Source organism: Lepidochelys olivacea (genome assembly GCF_965140295.1).
Source record: "Lepidochelys olivacea isolate rLepOli2 genome assembly, chromosome: 4".
Lineage (NCBI taxonomy): Eukaryota > Metazoa > Chordata > Testudines > Cheloniidae > Lepidochelys > Lepidochelys olivacea.
In genome coordinates this window covers 11,949,906-11,974,829 of record NC_140414.1, presented here as the reverse complement: position 1 = coordinate 11,974,829, position 24,924 = coordinate 11,949,906, and the positions used below count along the sequence as shown (strand labels likewise).

Below are 24,924 nucleotides of genomic sequence, written 5' to 3'. Positions count from 1 at the left end.
CCAGAGTGCAGGAAGAGTCCCCACCAAAACTGGCTATGCAGTGGAATCAGGGAGGGAGGTAGTGTTGTGCGAGGATTAAGGGTGACAGTTCTCCAGCACAAATGCATATTGTACTGTGTGGGAGAACGACATGGCCCTGGGATAACACAGTAATCTCAAATCTACACAAGAAATGGAGAGCATGAGCCAAATCTATGGTTGGTGTAACTCTATTTAAGTCAATGGAATTAATTTGCCCCAGTGCGTGCCACTGGATGGCACATCGTAACTCTCTTCATGGAGGCTCTTCTGCATAAACAAATCAAATACATTCATACCTATGGCTATCTGACTGCACAAATAGACACAGATTGTGTCACGGACTCACCCTTCGAAGGCGGTCTCTCCGGGTCTGAATCAAGATGAATTGGTGGAGCAACGTAGGAAACCTGCCCATGGTGGGCCTGTCCTGTGGACAAATCAAGGGTTTCAGTGTCTATTGTTTCACATTCAGATCTGTAAGGATTTTAGTTCAACACGCACATCACACCTCACGCTTAAAACATGACCAAAAAGAGGCGCAAACACATTCTACTTTATCAGGCATTTTTCTCGCACATAGAAATCAATGATGAAGATTAACCTTATGGAGGACATTTGACCTCTTAGTATGTATATCAAAAACAATTTGCTTCCTCCCAACAGATATTATTGTATGTTTAAATTTAGCCATATCTCCCATTGCCACACCACATGCTTGATCATCATCACGTTTCTCCTGGGATCCAATATGGCCTGTTATAGAGAAGGCTAGTTGCAGTTTCATAGTGAATTTTGCATTGCATTCACTTATGGGGCCTCATATCCTGTTTCGTTTGCAGATTCTGTGTTCCAAACTTGAGGGGGGGGGAAGAACATTCATTCTGTTAAGCTGACTCGAAATGGAAAATGAGCAGTTCCAGGTTATAGCAATCTTTGCACTTCATGCCTACAAGAGCTGTTACTGAAAGTATGGTGTAAATCACCACAAACAGTTGTTCGACATTTGGTCTGCAGTAGATGTAAAGTTTGGTGTGCAGAATTACAGTCACTTTCACATGAATGAAAGCTGTTTAATCATCAACCTTACAATGCAGTTCTTTAGTTGTTAAAGACTTCATTCTTCTCCAAAGAATCACTAGGTAACTGCTTATATTGAGAAACTTTTATTTATAATAAAAACATGTTATAATTCATCTATTTACTATAACAATTTTCTGGGCTGTTAATCTCTTTTTCTAAACAAGGAAAGTTAATGATACATAGATTATGATAACAGCTAGAATAACCTTCCTGTTTCAAGTAATATTCATGCTGTAATAAAAACAGTTGATTCCTTTTATGAGGCACATTCCAAATAATTAATATGGCTCCCTGTTGACAGTTGCTGTTGTTGCTCCAAGCAGTTCTCAAGCTAGCCTCATAGACAGTGGAGAATTGGTACAGTCTTCGGGGTTCTTCATAACGACATCCAAGAATACGGAGAGTGCACCATGCTGGTGTAAGCAATATACTGAAAACATCTCGTCAGGGGTGTAAAACATTAAATCGAAAAAAAGAGTGCCTGCATGAATGGGATACATTTACTGCTATGCACTGAGACTGACTCAGATAATTTGCGTTATTAGCCACTGCAATAATTGTATATTATTCAGCTTTAAAATCTGTTGGCAAGTCATAAACTCTACATTTGCTTTTAAGTGCTTTATCATGGGAAATGTGCTTCATGCAAATGTATGTTTGATAACACATTAAGAGGCCTTTCACTTCTCATTTGCATGTTCATATCCCATTCAATGTCAACAGTGAACAGAAGTCACCATCTGATAACTGTTCAGTCATGCAATAGACATTAATTCATTGGTCTCCCTACAGTTTGGTGTAGATCCATTGCAGGATCAAAGCCTTAATGACTTAGAGGTATGGCTCTCACTTATGGTGCCAGAGGTCATGGACCCAAACCCCAGGAAAGCACTGGAAGAGGAAGTAAAAATTATAAGAACGTTTAAAAGATCCAATGGCTGGAATTTGAGACAAATTCAGAGTGGTAAACAGGCCCAATTTTTTAACTGTGAGTGTAATTACTGGAACAATTTATCAAGGATTGTGGTTTTTCCATCACCAGCAATTTTTAAATCAAGAGTGGATATTTTTCTACAAGATATGCTCTAGTTGAGACAGGAATTATTTCAGGGAAGTCATTTGGCTTGTGTTATGTACCACAGACTCGACGATCACAATGTTTCCTTCTGGCCCTATCAAAGTAAATGGGAGTTTGGGAATTGATTTCATTATAACCAGGATTTCACCCTATGATCCTATGCTAGATTTGAAGGGTGATATATTGTCCCAGTTGAAGTCAGGGGGAAAACTTCCATCACTTTAAACCGGGTCAGGATTCCACTCTGAATTTTAATATCTTGTAATCTATTTTATTCCCTTCATCTTCCATATACCAGTCCAGATCCTCTTCTGATGTGAATTGATGTTGCTTCATGGAACTAAACAGAGTCATGCTGATTTATACCAGTGGAAGATCTGACCCAATCTTTTTTGTAAATGAGTAAAACAGTCCTCTCTCTCTCTCTCTGTGCATATGGTTAAAAGTTAATTCATCAGCTGTTCTCAGCTTTTTTCTCCTTTCAGATCTATGAGGTCTCTGTCAGAAAAAGCTGTCATTTTGTACTCCTGATGTCTTCAATCATGCCATCTTTTTGTTAGTTCAGTCCTCATACAGTGTGGTCAACTTTTGCAATTTTATTGCAAGTACTGTAACTGTGGCAGTATTTGGTGTTTACTTCAAGCAAGTCTCTACTACCTTCATGTGGCACACCCCCGCCCCCATCAGTAGCAAAAAGCAAAACAAAAGTAGATAAAATATGCAATTGGAGCTCAAGTTCTCATGGTCAAAAGAGAAAGACAAATACAGCTGAAAAGAATCATCCTCCAATGTGCTCCCTTTTATGGCCAGCATCAGAAATCCTAGCACTGGGGTCGGCTCTCAAGCTGCTGCCCTCAATAGCATTGGCATCTCAGTGGCCAAGAGGGGTATCCTTCTCTAGTTGATTGTAGAACATGAAGCACATGTCATCTTGCTTCAGGAAACACACTCTAATGCTGCCACCTAACTATCAATTCCTGGCTTTGCTGCTGTGTCTCCCCTCCAGCACAGGGTGGCACCCTACATTATGGAGTAATTCCATCACTTTAGTCTCACCTTCAGGATTGCAGCATGGCAAAAGCCATGGAAACTACTGACAGCTCCAAACAGTGTTACCTATAAACCGATAGATAGCCAAATCCTGACGTGGATTAATGAGGGAGTCAATCCCCAGCTGCCTTAAGATCAGACTAGATTCAGGAGGGGACGGTGCACCCAAGATCAGGTACTTTGTCTGACTCAAGAGATAGAAAACACATCTGAGACAGGGAAGAAAGTCGGTGCTGTCCTCATCGCTCTGACAGCAGCCTACAACACCATGTGGCATGTTGGGCAGAGTGCCAAGTTGATGCAAGTTATTCTTGTAGGCTGATGGTACGGTTCATCCACAAAATGATTCGCGATTGAAACGTCATCCTGTGAGTCATGGAAAAATTCAGTCACCTTTTATGACTCCACAATGGGCTTCCATAAGTGTCAGTTTTCGCCGCCTTTTGTTCAGTTTATACACATACAACCATCTAAAAATGCAGGCCAAAGAGTATTGCTATGCTGATATCAGTATTGTTTACACTGGAAACAACTTCCATAGGATTGAAGAGAACCTCAGCCAAGACACGGCTACTTTGACCACTTCCAGCAATGGAGACTAATTCTCAGTGTGACAACTACTTTCTACCTAATCAATTGTCTTGCCAATTAAACCATCTTGATCCATGTCCAAAGATAGCTACTGCTATTCCATCCAGGTGGCACATACTTGGGAGTAAAACTTAACGATAGCTTGGCTTACCAGCCTCACCTGGAACACCTGAAAATTAAGATCTCTTGCTGGGAAAATTATAGGAACCTTGATAGGAAAATGATTGGCAAACGCCTGGGGAGCAGTTCTCCTGCCGCCTGTATTGGCCCAGGTGTTTACTTCAGCTGAACACTGCTCTGTCGTCAGGAAGCACAGCCGCCACACTGAGCTTGTGACCACAGAGCTGACTTTGGCCACTCATATTATAAGTGGCTGCTTGAATTATACACTAACCTCCAGACAGTGTGTTCTACACTCTCAGCTCCACCAGACATCTGACAAGATGCCATTATTGTAGTCTGCCTGGCTGTGACAAGGTGAGACCAACCTACCACATTTCTGGTTGGCAGATGCCCCATTCTCAGACAGGAAACAACATGCAGAGCCAACTCAAAGGTCTGCTCACATTCGCACACTCCTGCAGACCAGGGACTAGCCTGCCTTAGCCCCAAAGCACCACCGAGGGGACTTTTAATGGCCTGATTGGTGGTGCTGAACAGAGCCACCAGGGTCACTTTTTGACTGGATGTTCTGGTTGAAAACTGGACACCTGGTCACCCTAACCCGCTCCCAGAGCCTGCAACCCCTTCTGCACCCCAAGCCCCTGCCCTGAGCCCCCTCCCACACCCAAACGCTCCCCCAGAGCCCACACCCCTCATCCCTTCCCGCACTCCAACCCCTGCCCCAGGCTCGGCCCGGAGCCCCCAGAGGGAGTGGGGATGGAGTGAGTGGGGGGTGGGGCCTCAGAGAAGGGGTGGGGCATGGGTGGGGCATTGGGAAAGGGGGAGGGGAAGGGAGTTTGGGTTTGTGTGATTAGACATTGGCAGCCCTAGTGGGAACCATGGCTGTGTGAGGCAAACACTGCTTGAGAAGTAAGGCAGACATTTTCCAAAGTATTTTGAGAATTCAAAAAACAGATGAAGCTCTTTAAACAAATGACCCAATTTCTCATTAAAAAAACAAAAAAACAAAAAGTAAAGTCTCTGCTACTGATGGAATACCAGAGGTCAAGATGTCTCTTTTGCTGATGAAAAGTTGGACATGCCTAGAATTATAACAGCTTGCATTGCCCTCTTCAAATCCCATTCTGTCTATAACCATCTGGTGTTTCTGAAGCTGGTTCTCAGGTAAAAATGTAAGCAGCAATCAAATGTAATCATCAGAGGAAACGAATGATAAAGTTGCCAATTTTGTATCTAATCTCTTCATTCGGGTTTCTTTTTCCCTCTCCCTCCCCCTTCATCTCATTTGTCATTGTTCTCCTCCGCCACATTAGCAATGTCTGAGGGAGCATCAAAGCAGCTGCATGCTTCACTTACTCAGGAAATGAAGTCAGTGATTGCGGATCAAAGGTCACTGATGGGCTTCTCCCCACTGACAGCAACAGGAACATGGGGAAAGATTAAAATGAAGGAGGCACACCACCCAACTTTCTTTTGTTTAAGGGTAGCGGTAAAAGTGATGGTCATTGATAGAAGCTGGGAGAATGTAACTCATTAAGCCTAATTGGACTTTATGATGTCAATGAATACTGAGAGTGAATGAGAGGAAAGCTTGAGAGCCAGGATGAATTACAGGCAGGCAGGTGCACAAATGGAGCGTGTGCGTGTGCACGCATGCTACAGAATACAGGATGTGCAGTTTGTTTTCAGGTCTGACACGTGAAAAATAAACTCAGTGGCTGTGCAGTGAATTTTAGAGACAACACTGTACAAAAACATCAGACCGAAAAACATCCATTTTGTCAAGTGCCACAACAGGCCACCTCCAGACTCTGCTCCGTTGGCTGGTTCATAAAGTACAAAACACTACTGACAATTTTAGGGACCAGCAGAAACTGCAGATACAACAAACATTAATTTATCTAATCTATCTAGTTAAACACAATCTACCTAAAAAAATAATACGAATGGTGTGACAATGCTTATCTCCCACTGTTAGTGTAGCCAACTCCCATGATTCTATCACAGGGCTTGAAATATTTGGCATCCTTTTGGAAAGCCTTGGCTTCTGGAGTCATGTGATTATGAGGGAAACTCAGGAATTTAAAAAAAAAAAGATTTTAGCCTGCATGGTTGCAGAGACAAGATGGAAAACAAAGTCTTAAGGATAAAACAACAAAAACAAAACAAAACAGGAGGCAAATAAAGAAAAAAAAATTTTTTTCAAAAAGCTCATGATTCTTAAAGCCAACCTCTTGGTTTTAGAGGGCCTGGCTCATGATTTTTGAATGCTTGGGGTTGACATTATGGTTAGTGTAGCTGAAAGAGAGTGGAGCAAAAAAAATAAAAATATACAGTTCTCTATTTTTGTCCCCTTCGTTCACTCTGGGCATGTGGCATCATTCCATGTACTAGCAGTTTCACTGTTATCCCTGAATGGGCAACTTCTCCCCATCTTGTGTGTGTGACTCTTTCAGAGAGCAACATAAAAAATGTGATTGAAAAAACACACAAAGGGCAGGGAATTTAGGAGCAGGTGTAGTTATTACAGACTACTTTTAACTGTTAAACAAAGAAAACAAAAATTAAATTTCAAGTTGATAGTGTCCCGTTAAATTTTTCAAATGGTGGGAATTCTCTTTGGGGACTGCTTCCCAATCTATCAGTTGTCAGTCAGGAAGACTGTCTGCTCCGTCACTCTTCTCTGAACTCCCTCTAGTTTCTAGAGAAGAGATGGCCAGAACTAAGCTATTTCAGGCGTGTTTTCCTTATGAAATTGTCATCTATCTATCTAAGGTATTTATCTATCCCTCATTACTGTAGTATCTAAGCACCACCAGTCACTAATGGATTCTGTCCTCACAACACCCATGGCAGGTAGGGAAGCATTATTTCCAATTTCAGATAACACAGTAGATTAATTAATGTGGGCAAGGTCACACAGGAAGTTTGTGGTAGAACCAGAAACTGAACACGGGCTTTCAGCCCAAGTCCAGTGTTCTATCCGCTGGACTGGAGAAATTTTATTTCTTATTCTGCTACATGTTGCCTCTATGTATTAGGTGAGCATTGCACCTCACTTTGTTGACATTATATCAGATAGCAAACGCTTGTTCAGTTGTATATAGGTCTATTTTTGGCATCATATTTCACCTTCCCACTGGTCACCTATGGTATTTGTCTCACTTTCTGAGGTATGCTAGCTTGCATTTCTGAAAATGGAATTTTATTTAATTTAATGCTCATATTCCTAACCACTCTTTTGTATTACTTCACTCCCCACTTTCTAACACCTCCCAATTTAGCATTATTTGTGAATTTAATTTAGACTGTTTGCCACCTCTCCCAGATCATTAATAGGAAGTTAAATAGCACTGAATCTAACACTGGTCCCTGCGGCTTTGTTTTCAGCCCATGTGACATGCTCCTGGACAAGCCAATTTGAATCAATTGTGAGAAAGATTTTCTGAGACACTATATTAAATGCCAGGTTTCAGAGTAGCAGCCGTGTTAGTCTGTATCCGCAAAAAGAAAAGGAGGACTTGTGGCACCTTAGAGACTAACCAATTTATTTGAGCATAAGCTTTCGTGAGCTACAGCATGCATCTGATGAAGTGAGCTGTAGCTCACGAAACCTTATGCTCAAATAAATTTGTTAGTCTCTAAGGTGCCACAAGTCCTCCTTTTCTTTTATATTAAATGCTTTACTAAAATCTACTATTGCACTATATTTACCGTGTCTGCTTCATCTTCTAATTTAATCCTTCCACTTCTAAAAGCAATCCAGTTTGTCTGGCATAGTTTGTTCTTTATAAACAAATGTTGGTCTTTGGTCATGGTTTTGTAATTCTTTAGATATTAACCAATTTTGATGTTAATATTTGATCTGTTGTTTAACCAGCGATTTAATTTTGCTTTGCGGGATGGTAATTGCCAGGATCATTAGTTTTTCTCTGAAAGTTAGCACCATGTTTCTTTTTTTTACCAGTGATCTGGAAATCACCCAGTTCTTCATGACTTTTCAAGGAAAGGATTACTATCAATGGGCTGTAAATTTGTTAACAAATACGCCTAATGCACCATAGGATAAATTTCATCCAGGTCTGTTCATCTGTCTAGGTTCAAATTCTTCCAAGTACTCCGTGACTGGCTTTTCATCAATGACTATTTTTAAAACACTTCTTTCACTTCCCTATTGGCCAAACCTCTTTTCTTTCGCTTTCTTTTTACAGATACACTTTATAAAGCAGTTAATTAAGTCATGTTTAGAGTTTGCATTGATTTTGTCCACCTCCTCATTTATTAATGCAATTGTTACCAAGTTTATCTTTTTCTTCAGAAAAACAGGCTTTCTTCCCCTTAACTCTTTTGGTTAGCATGAATTCTCAGTTTTTCTCCCCTGGAGCTTATTTTCCCCCTGTAAGTCTTTAATGACTCCTATTAGAGGAAATCCAAGAATATTATCTATCTAAAGAGGGGAGCTAATAGTACAGTACTTCTGTTCTTTTGCTATTTTACTTCTTGCATTTTGTGTGGGGAATGACAGCAAGTATAAAATGTACGCCAGTATGGCTGGAAAGGTACAACATTAGCAACTAAAGCCACCTTGAGGCTATAGAGTTCATGTACATTATGTAGATGATAGACACAGGGCTGAAAGGAAAAGGATACTGTCTACTGCACTCTTCCAGTATAGTCTGATGACCGGATCTGTGATTAGTAATGTTTGCATGTAGTAAGACCCCTGCCCCTCTCCAGACATCTAGTAATGCTGGAATTGTATGAATAGGGTTACAGAAAATGGTTGCCTCAAAGGAACAAGTGTACAGAAAACCCACAGACCATGTTGTCAGGCTTACAGGACAAACTGCGCCTTTGATGCCTTTCAGTCTGTCTTTAGCGTACCCCTCGGGTAACGAGGCCTGGCTTCCCGCACCTCATTCTGAATGGAACCATGCGGGACAACCACGTTGGGACTGGATCTGTGGGATGCAGCCCCACCTCTGCTAATGCAACAGGCCCATATCGGTTTGATTGGTCAGCCCTTTCGCTCAGGGGACCTGTGACCAGCGAGGGTGGCTAATGAGACTCAAAAACAGCTTCTTCGAAACAAAGCACTATTTATTCATTCACCCACAGGTACAAAGCATGCAAAGCAAAGGGTAAAGCATTTCCCTTTCCCTAATCCTTATTCTTCCCTTGCAAGCTTTCATACATTTCAGCCTGACCACTCACCTCTATCACCACACTGTGAGAAGCTCACTGCTGCTGCTGCAGTTTCTATCTGTTTCTTCCTCACAGTGTTCATTGGCAATCCCTGGGCTGCCTTGGGCCACTCACTCAACCTCTCACCCCCTTTACTAGGCCTGGGTTTCTCTACAGTTTAGTATGTGCCTGGAGTCAGGCAGAAGGTATTCCCCAATAAACAGTTTCCCCAAGGACTCTTATCTGTGTCGTCATTTTATCTTTCCTGCTTGGATCCCTTAGCAACCCCTTTTGATCTAACTCCTTCGAAGGTAACCCATCATAACCCAACGCACAGAGTCATCCACCTTATTCACAAGAAATATTACAGGTCTGTTATAGTTCATCTCACATGGGTATACCAAAACTTCCCAGGCTAAAAAAGGCATAGGAAGCTAACATTTCTTATCTATGGCTATTATGCGTATGGCAGAGAGGAACAAAGCTGCAATACTGCACTGAATATGTTGGTTAGCTATATATTACACTTAATGCTGTCATACGCTGAGTATAAGTGAACACATTTGAAGCACAAGGTGTCGTTATTCATAGAAGTCATGTAGATTCCTTGGTTATGGGATCCAGGATGGTAGAGGCTCCTTGTTTCTTTAGGAAGCCAGTCTGATGATCTAGGGAACAGAACTAAGATTGGCTTCAAGCCGTGGCCTCCCAAGCAGATACAGAGTTACTATGATATTGGTCACTATCAGAGCAAGCGGCTGGCTTGGAACATTGCTGGGTGCTAAGGAGGAGCTGGGTCAGAGAAAGAAAGCACAATCATGGAAGGAGGAAGAGACGTGAGAGAGGGAGATAATTAGTTAAGCCTTCATAATGCATGCTTCTTGTTTTTGAAAACTAAATGGAAATATATAACCAGTATCTGGCTGTGGCTGTGTAAACAGACAGCACAATAAAATGAGCTAACCTGCTCTCAGAATGCATCATTCCTATTTTGAATTTCCATTCCACCTTTAGGCCTTGGCCATGCCATCGGATTTGCATGGGTGGACCTTGGCACTCATGCAAAACACCACTGTCTTCCAGGGAGCCCTATGAGGGTGCAGTGGGTCCGACTGTGCAGATCAGATAGCAGGACTGGAGCCTATGTCACCTAAATACGAGAGGCCCCATTTTCAAAACTACTGAGACAAAAATCAGTCTCCACTGACTTTGGTGGGAACAACTGCAGATATATATGTGTGTGTGTGTGTTTACTTATAATAAGAACTTAATATGTAATGCCTCCTATGAGAAAACCCTTCCCCCCATTATTTTAGCAATTAAATCTCAAATGAAAATTATCCTTCTAGATCTTGTGGAGCTGGAATATTTCAGCCTTGTCCTCCTGACCTGAGTCACAGCACCAAGGAATATGCTGCAGTTTGTGGAACAAAGCAGTCTCTTTACATCAGCCTTTCCCCAGACAACTGAGCCAGAGAGCTGACCTGCAGGGCTTTATGTTTTCTAAGTTCTGCTTCCAGAGCTTTCCCAGCATGCTAAAGGAAACATGACACATTAAATTATTCTTTCACTCCCAGACGTGCTTGCTATGCTAGGAAATATCACTTCCCAGTCACTTTAGCTGGGGAAAACAAACAAAGAAAAAAGTGGTACATGCAGAGGAGATGAAGGGAGAGTGGGATTTGGAGAGCAGCAGAAACAATCTGAACCCAGAAGGAGATGAGAACTCGTGAATGAGAACGGCACAGAGTAAGGTCAGCAGTGTGAAAGATAATTTAAATTCATCTTGCTCTGAGATCTTGTAGCCGGCGGGGCCATGGATTGACAGGTCTAGTGATGGAAGTGAGAGTCTGGCCTGCCGGTTACAACTGGGTCTAGGGTGGGCAGAGTCCAGGAAACAAGCTGAGAGTCCATACCAGAGGGGAAGAAGACAAATGGCAGAGCCGAGGGGGGAGGGTATCCCAGAGTTGTAAGCCTGAGGCAGAGCCGGTGATCGAAACCAGAAGTCTGATGCTGGAGGAGAGCAGGGACTGGAAACAGGAACCTGAAGCAGGCTGGAGCAGGGATTGGACAAGGGTAGGAGCAGCTGCGGGTGTGGTAAGTGTTGAGCAGCCACTGATCTGCTGCAGAGGCCAGGCTTATAAACAGGGTTGCTAAGCCCTGACAGCCAGTCTGGGGCAGTGACCACTCTGTCAGTTCCAAAGCAGCGAGGCTCACTGCTTGCCAAGCAGTGAAGTTAGGACGCAGAGGCCAGCAGCTGGTCCTAGGCCATGTGGTGCCTGACAGATGTTGTCCTCAAAAACTGAACTTAACCTGAAAATCTTGGCACCGTGGCCTGCAGCCCTTTCTCAGGAGAATGGTCTTGATCTAAAAGTCCACTGGGACTCCAATGGGCTGTGGGTCAGGCTCCACTGCGAGTTTTCCTTCAAACAGGACTGTAAGATTGGGTCAGTGCGGGCTAGAGATAGAAAAAAGCCAACACTATTCAATGGCATCCGGTCCATGCAAGACTGTTGCCTTTGGTGCATGTAGTGTTTTGTCCAAACTAAGCTAAAATGTCCAAAATGACTGTTTATCCCTTCCTTCCGTGGGGACACTATACAATAGATCTCATTGTCAGGAAGATTTCCTTAATATTCCACCTGCACTTTTCCTTTCTTAATAAGATCCTATTTCTCCTAGTTACACCTCTGTGTATCAGCCTAAATAAATAATCTCAGTCTCTGCTGCTTACCCCTCAGTAATATTTCCATGCAGTTACAGACGCCCCCTTAACTGTGGCTTATCTCAGCTACACCGTAATCTCACTTTAAAAAACCCACTCTTGCGAGGTCCCCTAACCATTTCTGTTGCTCTTCTTTGAACTGCCTCTATTGATTTAAAACTGCAGTCCAGAATTGCATGCATTATTGTTGGTGTAGTCTCACACTACTCATTGGGCCAGACTCTGATATACCTACCCATTTTGAATAGTAACTTACTCCATGAACAGTCCTATTGCCTTTAACTACTGAGGAAGGGTGGTAGTAATGAGGCATAGAGAGGGGGAACAGTATCACCTCTCTGCTCTGCAATGTTATTCAACCCAAGCCAGTTAGTCTATTGTGCTGCCATATAGCAGTGCACATTCATGACTACTGTTAGGTTGTGACAGTCTGGATCCCTATGTTCACCCCTTTTACAAGATCATGATACATTTTGTACAAAGTATGCCATGTGAGGTATCATTTGAAAACTCATAATCTGCTGGTCATTATTGTCCTGGTAAAATATGTGTGGCAACATTGTACATAAAATTATAACATTCTATTATATTACTTTACTGAGACCTGTTCCCAGTTAAGAAAAACAAGCACAAACCAGTTCCTCAGATACAAAAGGCAACTGACTCGTCAGCCAGGTGTCAACAAAATCAAAGGGATTATCACTTGGTTAAGCGGTCATTCTTTGGCAGGAAAAAGGGTGTGAGAGAGAAATTTACATTTTGGCAAAGGAAGTTCCCATACCAACAGACTTTCTGACCCCTGAACCCCAGCTGGAGATCATTCCCAAAGAGGAGGAAAAGTATAAGAAATGGAAACAGACGCCCCCAAATATTCCTCCCTTTCTCTCGGCTCATGGCCTTAACAACACCTGGAAAAAAGGGACAGCTTTGAACTGGGGGAGGGTTCCCAGCTGAAAGGCATCCAGCCAGCAAGACTGCAAAAGCATGTGATGAGAGAGACACTTTTCTTTGATTTCACTTAGCCTGTTAAGTTAAATATTAGTTGCATTTTACCTTTTGTTTTCTTGTAACAAAATTCCAACTCTTCTGCCTCATTATCTGTAACCACTTAAAATCTTTCTTTCTGTAGTTAATAAACTTGTTTTATTGTTTTATCTAAGCCAGTGTGTTTGGATTGCAGTGTTTGGGGAACTCCATTTGAGATAACAGGATCTATGCATATGATTTTCTATTAATGAAACAACATACTTTCTATGACAGGGGTGGGCAAACTTTTTGGCCCGAGGGCCACATCTGGGAATAGAAATTGTATGGCGGGTCATGAATGCTCATGGAATTGGGGTTGGGGTGCAGGAGGGGTTGAGGGCTCTGGGGTGGGTCCAGAAATGAGTTCAGGGTGCAGGAGGGGGCTCTGGGCTGGGGCAGGAGAGTAGGGTGTGGGGGATGGCTCCGGCTGGGGGTGCAGGCTCTGGATGAGGAGTTTGGGGTGTAGGAGGGTGCTCCGGGCTGAGACCGAGGGGTTCAGAGGGCAGGAAGGGGATCAAGTCTGGGGCAGGGGCATGGGAGGGGGCTCAGGAGTGCAGGCTCTGGGGGGTCATTACCTCAATGGCTCTCAGAAGCAGCGGCATGTCCCTATGCGGAGGCTCTGCGCACTGCACAGTCTGCAGGCACCGCCCCTTCTGCTCCCATTGGCTGCGGTTCCCAGCCAATGGGAGCTGTGGGGGCAGTGCTTGGGGCGGGGGCAGTGTGCAGAGCAGAGACCCCTGGCTGCCCCTACACGTAGGAGCTGGAGGGGGGCCATGCCATTGCTTCTGGAAGCCGCATAGAGCAGCACCCGACCCTGCTACAGCCACTATAGCTCTTAAGTGAAGACACTCCTATGCCAACAGGAGAGCTTCCTCTGTCAGCGTAGTCAATCCACCTCCCCCCAGACATGGTAGCTATGTCAATGGGAGAGGCCCTCCTGCTGACAAAGCACAGTCAACACCAGGGGTTAGGTCAGTATAACTATGTCACTATGGGGTGTGGATTTATCAAACCCCTGAGCAACCGATATAAATCTGTAGTGTAGACCTGGCATTTGTTTCCATAACACTTAGCCAAATGCATTATTAAAAGCCAGTTGCAGTATATCCACCCATTTCTCTTCTGGGCACTAAAAATCCAGTTCTGTTTACGCCTACCACTGGCCACAGTCCCTTTATTATTAAGGATGTCATTGTCAACACAGATGGAGCAGGTTTTGGGAGGAAAAGATCAGGATGTCAGTTTTGACCATTTTTCAGAGTAGCAGCCGTGTTAGTCTGTATTCGCAAAAAGAAAAGGATTACTTGTGGCACCTTAGAGACTAACCAATTTATTTGAGCATAAGATTTTGTGAGCTACAGCTTATGCTCAAATAAATTCGTTAATCTCTAAGGTGCCACAAGTACTCCTTTAGTTTTGACCATGTTAAGCTTAAATTGCAATGGCAAACCATTCACAAGGGGTTCTCAGTGAGACAGGCTGAGATGCTGTATTGGATGGCTAGACACAGATCACGAGTGGATAGGTGGCTCTGCGAGTCATTAGCACAGAAATGATAATGGAAGAGTCCCATAGTTTCAAACACTGAGATTTGATCCAGGAGTTTGTCATTCTCACTCTCTTTCCAACGTCATGGCCTGTAGCAGATGTCCATTCTAATTTCACTTTTATTTTCCTTTCTATGTGTCTTAACAAACAGGCTTCATTTACAAGCTGTACCTCACTGCCACTGTACATACTTGTGATGTAGAGTGCCCCTCTCCACCACCCCTTCCTTCCCTGTCCCTCCTAGGAAGACTGAACCCATCTGCACTGGCATTCCACTTGGGATATTCATTTTGCCAGTGGACCGTAATTGCAGTCCTTCATGTAACACATCCAGTGCTTCATTCCTTTTCCCAGGCTCTTTGCATTTGTGTACTTGCACTTCTAGCATGTTAACAGTAAAAGGGCTCAACGAAGCAAAGCAGTCACACTTAACAAATCAAGACAACCAGAAGCCACATAAAATTTTTAATGTATATCCACGAAAATGCACGTAAGTGTTCACCCTGAGAAAGCTGGGCAAACATCTGTGCAGTACACTGTTTGTCTCTGGGCAGTTCACACTTTCCATTACAGTGAGCTCATCAAGATTATTGTTGAGATGATGCAATACAAATGGGACTGCCAGATAAGAAGTCAAAGGAGACTTTTTAATTATGGGTATTTCTATGAACTACTCCCATTAAGAAAATGCAAGAAGAAATGTGTAATTTCTTTTCTAATTGGGTCACAGCACCCTCACTTCTTTTAATCAATTCTTTTGATCTTCTCCACAGTCTTGAAGCAGGCAATACACCATGCCTGACAATACTTTTAGTTAGCTGGGTGAACTTTTCTGTGGTTCAGAGTCCTGGCATAAAGAAAGAGATACTTAAGCTTAAAGGATGCAGTCGAGAGAGAGAGAGAAGATATGAACATTACATTTATGCAGTAAAGGTGTCACATGGGATCAGGAATGGGGATGGATGCTTTCTCCATGAACAAAAAAGAATGGTGATTCAAGCCACCTTATCTTTTTTAAGACACTATAAAGTTTGCTTTAGCATGAAGAACGTGGCTGCCTGTAGAGAAATTTTGACAACTCCCCTCTGAGTGCTAAAATGCTGTCTGCTGAAAAACTGCACTGTTTGAACAAACTGATCAAACTCTGACAGACATGCACAACGCATTCATATTTTCTCTCTCAATCAAAAGCCTTCTAAAAAGCCAGAATTTTAGGCTTCATGGGGGCAGGGTGGGGGGAAGAGAAGGAAATCCCATACTAACTAAGCTCTAAGACACTGCTTATCATGGCCTTATCTATATGGACAATTTTTCAAGACATAGAGAGCAAGATTTCAAAGATCCCAGGCTATTTCCTCCTCAGTGTCCCACAAAGGGAGTGAGGATTTGAATAAAAACAGATTCTCCAACCAACAAAGAGGAATAAAGATTATATCGAGAGTATGTTTATCAAGTGGGGTGATTCAACATTTTTGGGAGGAATGTTAAAAAATGCTAGGGGAAGCTTTTATTTCTGAATTTACTGGGGATGCCAATAACAGCGCTCATTAACTGGATCAATTACAGGAGTCTGTTGGACTCCTCTCAAAGGCTGAAAATCATTTCCTTCTCCCACCCCAGAGAAAATGAAATTAAAGCACTGGGTAGGGCAGTTCTTAATTCTTAAAGCTATAAACCCACTGTATCAATGAATAAGTATAACTGTAAAGCTAGTGTATCAATGATTATTATTAGGACAACTAGAAACTTATTGCTTCAATGACAATTTTTTAATATAACTGTTTGATGTTCAGATGCTGAAAGTACCATAAAGATTTATCGCAAGATTAGGCATGCCCATGTCATAACCATTGAGAGGGTTCTGTAGTCCTCCTTATATCATCCAATAATGTGCAGTACAAAGTTTTCCCCACTCCCAATAAGATGAGCAGGTACCAAATAGCTTGAACACGACTTTCAAAGACACTTCAGTATTGCTGAATTGCTTCAGTGCTTTTTTTCACCTGTGGTTTGCAATATACCTTTAAAACCTATCTACCATATTTTCATTTGCTAAACATTGGAGCTTTCTGCAGAGTTTTTCTAACCTGATGGTAGCCAGCATGTTTGTGGCACCTGGCAACATCACTGTCAAATCTCTGGGACTTGTCTTTTTTCCCTTCCTTATAGGCTGCAAAGCCAGCAGGGGGAGCCCACACTCTCCTTGCCAGTATGACCAACATTTCTAAGAACAAGGATCAGCATGGCTTAGTGGCGGATTTAAAAACTCAAAAGAACTTTAATACTCAGAGTGTAACAATTGGGTTTTTGGTGGAGTTGTGGGCTTTAGAAACTTCACAGGGTCCTTTCTCAGTACTTCATTCATCAATGAATAATACAGGAGGTTTTATGATTTGTTCTTTTTTTCTTCAGTTCTGCGCTCTTTCATTTCCATGTGGTACGAGACTGGCAAGAATACACTGGGCCTGATGCTGACTTGATCACACCTGTGCAGCCATCATGAACCCAAAGGAATTACACACCTGTAACTGAGAGCAGAACATAGCCCTTTATATTAAACTTCATCCCACACAGGACTGAATCCATGAATAAGTGAAATATCTAAGATCTTTTCAGGTGACCTGAAGAAGAGCTCTGTTGCAGCTCAAAAGCTTGTCTCTTCCACCAACAGATCTTGGTCCATTAAAATATATCACCTTCCCCCACCTTGTCTCTCTTCTACCCTGGGATCAACACGGCTACAACAACAAAGCAAAGAAATGTCACGGATTGTCAAATGCCATTTCCTAATATCAGAAATTCTCAATTTGGGACCCAAATCTCTTCCAATCTGTATATTTATAAAATAGAAATTCACCATATTACTGTAAACTCTTTGGGGCAGGGACTGTCTTTTTCGTAGTGTGCCTCACACAATGAGTTTATAATTTGTGCCTTCAGATGCTACCATAATAAGAAAAGAAAAGAAGAAGAAGAAGTTGATTTCCTATGCATTGTATCACTCAAATTGCTGTTTGTAATCTGCATGAGGAAGTGCTGGTACTCCAACTGCACTGTTCTTGACAGTCAATATCAGACCGAAGAGGTAGAGGCCATGTCAGCATTCCTGACCCATATGATCCAGAAGGATGGATGCAGGCTGATGAGACCCATTATACTGTACAGCTTGCAGTGTATGTGCCTGGTTCCGAAAAAGATGACAGCAAACACTGAGAACGATGAAAGGCCATGGGGTCTACAAAGTATGCTCCAAATGAGAGTACATTTCAGCCCAATTTATAATTCTTTCAGCTCACTTTGCCTCAGGCTCCTGGTCCTTCCAAGAGAAAGATGTCACAACAAAATTAATACAGAGAGCTTTGGTTCTGAATAGTTTTTCCCTTTGTAGTAGACTTAATATTCAAATTAGCCTCAGTGACATGTTACATGACCTCTGAAACAGAATCAACCAATATTTCCATGCAGGATTAACAGGATTTGTTAAAAGTAAAATCTCATGGTAGTTTTAATTAATATATATATTTACACCTTGGTATGCCAAACACCCCTGCCATATCTTAAGCGATTTTCTCCAGTAGGCTAACCATTGATCTTGCATTCAGATCTCTTCATTATCCTCTTAATCAAAGAGTTAACATTCTCAGGTTTAAATTCTGTGCAAATACACATCTGTTAGTGACAGAAAAGTGGACAGGACCTACCTATACCCCTCCTGGGAATTGAACACAGTAGAACAAAACCCTGTAATCCAGGCTCATTATGGGAGGTGGGGTGAGACTTTATTTAAAACATTTTAAGGGCTAACACCAGTCTGAGGCGCAGCTAATGGCTCTCTCTTGTTCCTGAGGGACTAACCCCTTTGGGGTTTAGAGAGAGCACAGCCCCTTTAAATATGTTTCATGAGGGGGGAAAGTGCTGATTGTTCCAGAAGGAGGAAGTGCTATTGGTGGGAGAGGGAGGAAAGAGAGCAACAGAGGGGGGGGGGGGGTGTGTGTGTGGGTGTGTCAGAGCATGTTGAGCACTGTGCCAGCTGCCCAGAGCTATGAATACCAGGACTTGTGACTTTGCACTGGGAAGGAGGAGGGAGGCTGTAGCTAGTTAAGTGGGGAGATGGTCGCTCTGTGTGGCTTTGCAGAGCGTGGCAGAAGGCCGCACTGGAGGGGTTTTTCGGGGGAATTTTACTGGCGCCAAAGACGACCAGGAGAACCCAAGACTCACTGCCAGATTGGAACTTTGCCCAGGACTCCTGAACTGTGTGCACACATATTGCTCAGTTCTTTGCCCTGTCAGACTGTGCAACCACTGGACCTGTGAGGCCTTGAGTTGAATGCAACCCTGTTTTACCGCTCCCCTATCTTTCCCCCTGTTGTTTTCCCCCTCTCATCCCACTGTAAATAAACATTTCCATTCCCTATATTCATTGTTCTTTTCCGGTGTGTGTGTTTTCACTTTGGGGGGTTACAACAGGTCCCCCTGGGGTGAAAGGGACTTTCCCTGCTGCCTGCACGTGCCTTCTCTTAGCTAGAGCTGCCGGCAGTGCAGACTCCATCTCGGCCACAAGGGCGCTAAGGTTACATACAGATATAGGTTTCAGAGTAACAGCCGTGTTAGTCTGTATTCGCAAAAAGAAAAGGAGGACTTGTGGCACCTTAGAGACTAACCAATTTATTAGAGCATAAGCTTTCGTGAGCTACAGCTCACTTCAAGTGAGCTGTAGCTCACGAAAGCTTATGCTCTAATAAATTGGTTAGTCTCTAAGGTGCCACAAGTACTCCTTTTCTTTATACAGATATAGGCATGTCTTCTGTGGAACAGGAATCTGTCAGAGCAGCAAAAAACCAAGGGCCAAAAATTCACACTTCTCTAGCATAACGGAAAGGAGGGGCACAAAACTGCCATTCAGACCTCAGGACTCAGACCTGCTGGACTTCACCAACTGCACCTCTTCCTTTGCTCCCCCAGGCCCTGTCCATGGGTTCACTCTGCATGGATAGAACTGCAGAAGAGAGAGAGGGATGGTCCTTGTTGATTCACAGTGCAATCTACACCAAAACTTCCCAGTACTGCTAGAGAGGCAGCCAGTCATCCATTGTAAAGGTGATGCATGTGTATGGTAGCCCTGTAACGTCTCTATTTCCCTTTTTCTAATGGGCTGTTCTTGGAAAATGTCACCATGACAGCAGCTAACCAACACTAATATCAAGCAACAGAAAGAAAATACCCCAGTCCCAACAGTAAAGTATTTTTAAGTGATACTATTAAATCCCTCACCACACAAAATACACATTTGTAATGAAGATTCTTTGTGGAAAAAAAAATATAAGCCCACCACATAAGTTTCCCATGGCCACTGTCAGAAGACAGGATACTGGGCTAGATGGAATCATAGAATCATAGAATATCAGGGTTGGAAGGGACCCCTGAAGGTCATCTAGTCCAACCCCCTGCTCGAACCAGGACCAATTCCCAGTTAAATCATCCCAGCCAGGGCTTTGTCAAGCCTGACCTTAAAAACCTCTAAGGAAGGAGATTCTACCACCTCCCTAGGTAACGCATTCCAGTGTTTCACCACCCTCTTAGTGAAAAAGTTTTTCCTAATATCCAATCTAAACCTCCCCCACTGCAACTTGAGACCATTACTCCTCGTTCTGTCATCTGCTACCATTGAGAACAGTCTAGAGCCATCCTCTTTGGAACCCCCTTTCAGGTAGTTGAAAGCAGCTATCAAACCCCGCCTCATTCTTCTCTTCTGCAGGCTAAACAATCCCAGTTCCCTCAGCCTCTCCTCATAAGTCATGTGTTCCAGACCCCTAATCATTTTTGTTGCCCTTCGCTGGACTCTCTCCAATTTTTCCACCTCCTTCTTGTAGTGTGGGGCCCAAAACTGGACACAGTACTCCAGATGAGGCCTCACCAATGTCGAATAGAGGGGAACGATCACGTCCCTCGATCTGCTCGCTATGCCCCTACTTATACATCCCAAAATGCCATTGGCCTTCTTGGCAACAAGGGCACACTGCTGACTCATATCCAGCTTCTCGTCCACTGTCACCCCTAGGTCCTTTTCTGCAGAACTGCTGCCTAGCCATTCGGTCCCTAGTCTGTAGCTGTGCATTGGGTTCTTCCGTCCTAAGTGCAGGACCCTGCACTTATCCTTATTGAACCTCATCAGATTTCTTTTGGCCCAATCCTCCAATTTGTCTAGGTCCTTCTGTATCCTATCCCTCCCCTCCAGCGTATCTACCACTCCTCCCAGTTTAGTATCATCCGCAAATTTGCTGAGAGTGCAATCCACACCATCCTCCAGATCATTTATGAAGATATTGAACAAAACCGGCCCCAGGACCGACCCTTGGGGCACTCCACTTGATACCGGCTGCCAACTAGACATGGAGCCATTGATCACTACCCGTTGAGCCCGACAATCTAGCCAGCTTTCTACCCACCTTATAGTGCATTCATCCAGCCCATACTTCCTTAACTTGCTGACAAGAATACTGTGGGAGACCGTGTCAAAAGCTTTGCTAAAGTCAAGACCCTTAGTCTGATCCAGTAGGGCCATTCTTATGTTCTTATGCTCTGTTCCAAAGTGAATCACAAACTTGGAAGCTGGCCTCCCGTGACATGCACTACAATGGAGGCTTGGGGACTCTTCTTATCCGGGCAGATTGCTGGGATTGTGTCCTCGTGGCTGATCCCTCCTTCCAGGATAGAGACCTAAGAAAGAGAGGGGGTCTCATACTAATCTTCACCAATAGAAGTGTAGACCACTAGAGGAGTCTTCCAATGGAGAAAGTCTTCTTCAGACTGTCCATTACCACTCTGATCACTGCTTAGATCCTACTGACACATATTCGGGGGGAGGGATAGCTCAGTGGTTTGAGCATTGGCCTGCCAAAGCCAGGGTTGTGAGTTCAATCCTTGAGAGGGCCACTTAGGGATCTGGGGCAAATATTCGGGATTGGTCCTGCTTTGAGCAGGGGGTTGGAGTAGATGACCTCCTGAGGTCCCTTCCAACCCTGATATTCTATGATTCTATGATATTCATCTGTGGGGTAAGTGCAGAGCTAATGGGCTTCAGTGCCATGTAGGGGCAGACGGGGCTTCCTTATTGGCCCCACAGGGTAGATGCATCCCATCTCAGGATTCTCATCGACAGTACTGATCACTATAACTTTGCATTATAAGAATAGCGAGTCCTCAGCTTTGCTCTGTTTTTCAAGGCAGCATCATTTTATTTAGATGCAGCTGGCTGTGGTGGCTATCTCTGCTAGAGGATTTGGAATACAGAGAGGACCCAGAAGAACCTGATATTGTGTGTTCAGAAGTCTACATTAAAAAGTACAGTGCACTTACTGTGAAGAAATTCTTTCAGCTGCATAAGCAGCTTAAGAAAAAAAATAGAGGTAAGAGATAAAAAGCCATTCATGTGGAAGTAATTAGTTGTGAACACACTGTGGCAATAAGTGGCATTCTTTAGAATAACACGCAGTTAGGATCTGCAGAAAACAGGCCTTGCTAAGAACGGTCATTAGTCCTTGGGCAAACATGACAAACCACACAGCGAGTGGTAAGCCAAAGGTCTATCTCATTTATATGCCACTGCTCGAGATGCCTGAAAGTGCCACTTATGTAGCAAGGTTACACTATTCTCTGAGGCAGTCAATCTTTTCCAAGTGTGTTCAAGGCACTCTTCACTGGGGATGTCTTTGTGTACAAGCCAAGCATCATTTGTTTCCTTTCAGACATATCTTAATTAGAAATCGATTTTGCTTTTTAAGAGGAACCATTACATTACCATCATCATCAGGTAAACTGAATATACGCAAGAAAAGAAAAGAAAACCACAGAGGCGATTCTGGGGTTTGGCTTTCATCTGGGGATGAAGGAAAAGCTTTACATCTTCAAGACTGCAGCATGGGGTTTTTGGAACAACTGGTACTTTCTGTTCAGGGTAAGCAGAGGTTTCAATGAGCACAAAACTCTGTTAGTGCAAGAGACCAGAAAAGGGGAGAGGCCTCAGAGAGGGGGAAATGTGGAAGGCTACAGAACACATGAGCTAGGGATAAATGGCTCAGTCCCTGAGTCAATGGGACTGATATGCATTAATAAGCGTCATGGTTAAAAAAGCCAGAGTTCCACACCAAGTCATTGTGACTGATTAAAATGATTACATATTAATGGAATAAACTTTGGTATCATACAACAACCACAAAAGGCATGTTTAAATGCAGGAGTTCCTGGGAGCCTTGAAATGACAGTGCTTTGACAGCCAGCCCATAGTAAATTTCACTATTGTCAACTCCAAGCATTTATAAATCATGAATGAGGTCCCCAAAAATCCTGAAATTGACTTAAAAATCATGAACATTTAAAAATAATACTAATAATTGTTGGTTTCTTTTATCTGCTGACTGGTGTTTGAGGCTTTTGGGGTCATATTTTCAAGGTTTTCTCTGGAACCATAAGGATTAGAAACTTAAAAATAAAAACAAACCTGAGGTTCTCACATAATCATAGGATTCCAGGAGCTGAGTCTTTACGAAACACACCAAATACCACAAACCTTACAATACAATCCGAGAGTTGGCAACACTGACTGGTTTACCTTAAAAGTCCAGAATTCAGAGCTGTTCTCACATTTTTCTCAGGGCTATGAGAACTTTGTGGGGGGAGCAAACATCTGAAGAAAGCCAAGCAGCCTTTCAGATGCCCGATCCTGCAGAATCACACTAGCATGTAGTTTCTTTAGCACAAAAAGGATATGGGGTCAGGAAGAGTGTCTGAGGAAGGGGTACCCTATGCAGCCTCAACTATTGGACAGACAGGTCAGCTGTTGGTACTTGTGATGATTTACTGCAACCTTCCCTTTAAAGGAAACCTCAGCACTGACTGTCCTCTATGTCTTGCTGTGAACCAATCCAAATGCCTGCAAAAGGGGTGCTGTGCTCCTGTTTGGGAGTCACATATTGCAGTGGTGACACAAAAAGGGTGTATGTTAAGCAACATGGTCCTTTAAATCGATTCACAGATTGCAAGGCCAGAAGATACCACTGTGATTATCTAGGTTGAGCTACTGTGTAACCCAGGCCAGAGAACTTCCCAAAAATAATTCCTAGGGCAGATCTTTTAGAAAAAAAACATCCACTCTGGATTTACGCATTGCCAAGGATGGAGAATCCACCACGCCCCTTGGTAAACTGGCCGACTGGTTAATTACCCTCACCAGTAAAAACTTACACCTTATTTCTAGTTTGGATTTGTCTAGCTTCAACTTCTAGCTTTGTGAGACAGTTCTCTGCTAGACTGAAGAATCCATTATCAAATATTTGTTCCCCATATAGGATTTATAAACTACGATCAAGTCACCTCTTAACAGTCTCTTTGTTAAGCTCCTTTGATTGAGCTCCTTGAGTCTACCACTATAAGGAAGGTCTTCTAATCTTTAATCATTCTCATGATTCTTGTTTGAACCCTCACCACTTTGTCAACATCCTTTTTGAATTGTGGGCTACAGAACAGCACACAATATTCCAGCAATGGTCGCACCAGTGCCAAATACAGAGGTAAAATAACCTCTCTACTCCTAGTCAAGATTCCTTTGTTTATGCATACCAGGAGTGCATTAGCACTGGGAGCTCATGTTCAGCTGAGTATCCATCATGACCTCCTAAATCTTTTTCATAGTCACTGCTTCCCAGGATAGAGTTCCCCATCCTTCAGCTATACATGTGTTTGTTCCTAAATTTTGTTGTATTAAAACACATATTGTTTGCTTGCAGCCAGTTTACCAGGTGATCCAGTTCACTCTCCATCAATGACCTGTCCTCTTCATTATTTACCACTCCCACAAACTGTGTCATCTGCAAACTTTGCCACTGATTATGTTATGTTTTATTCCAAGTAATTGTTAAAAATGGTAAAGAACATAGCCAAGATCCAATCCCTGCAGGACCCCACTGGAAACAGACCCGCTTGATGACAATTCCCCATTTACAGTTACATTTTCAGACCTATCAATTAGTCAATTTTTATCCATTTAATGTGTGCCATGTTAATTTTACACCTATATATATATATACATACATACAATATATATACATACAATATATATATATATACACATACATACATACAATATATATACATATATATATATATATACACACATACATACAATATATATATATATATATATACTAGATGCCATTAATATATAAGTTATTAATGGTATACAGTACACATATATTAATGTTGTGATAGTCTGACAGACAGACAGAGAGATTACAGATGATACAAATAAATAGCAAGGGGAGCGTAAAACATGTTGGTATATCATACTCTGATTTAACTGACAATTAGATAAGTGACAAGCAAGTTGCCCTCACAGGGAGGAGATGGCATAGCCCAGTCTGAAAGACAAAGGGCCAGGTACTCAGCTGGTGCAAACAGGTGCAACTTCACTAACTTCTGCTGAGCTGGACCCATTTAACCTAGC

At 42.9% G+C, this 24,924-nt stretch overlaps 1 protein-coding gene across 19 annotated transcripts in view; it reads right to left on the bottom strand.

Moving 5' to 3' along the window:
* Positions 1–24,924, bottom strand: part of ADGRL3 (adhesion G protein-coupled receptor L3) — an 815,007-nt gene that overhangs the window by 254,892 nt on the left and 535,191 nt on the right. For 17 of the 19 annotated variants that reach the window (XM_084625891.1, XM_084625888.1, XM_084625889.1 and 14 more), the window contains exon 7: positions 368–448. The exons of the other annotated variants lie outside the window; for them this stretch is intronic. In XM_084625891.1, coding sequence (XP_084482017.1) covers positions 368–448 — 81 coding nt within the window. The remainder of the gene's footprint in view (positions 1–367; positions 449–24,924) is intronic. 19 annotated transcript variants of the gene reach the window in all.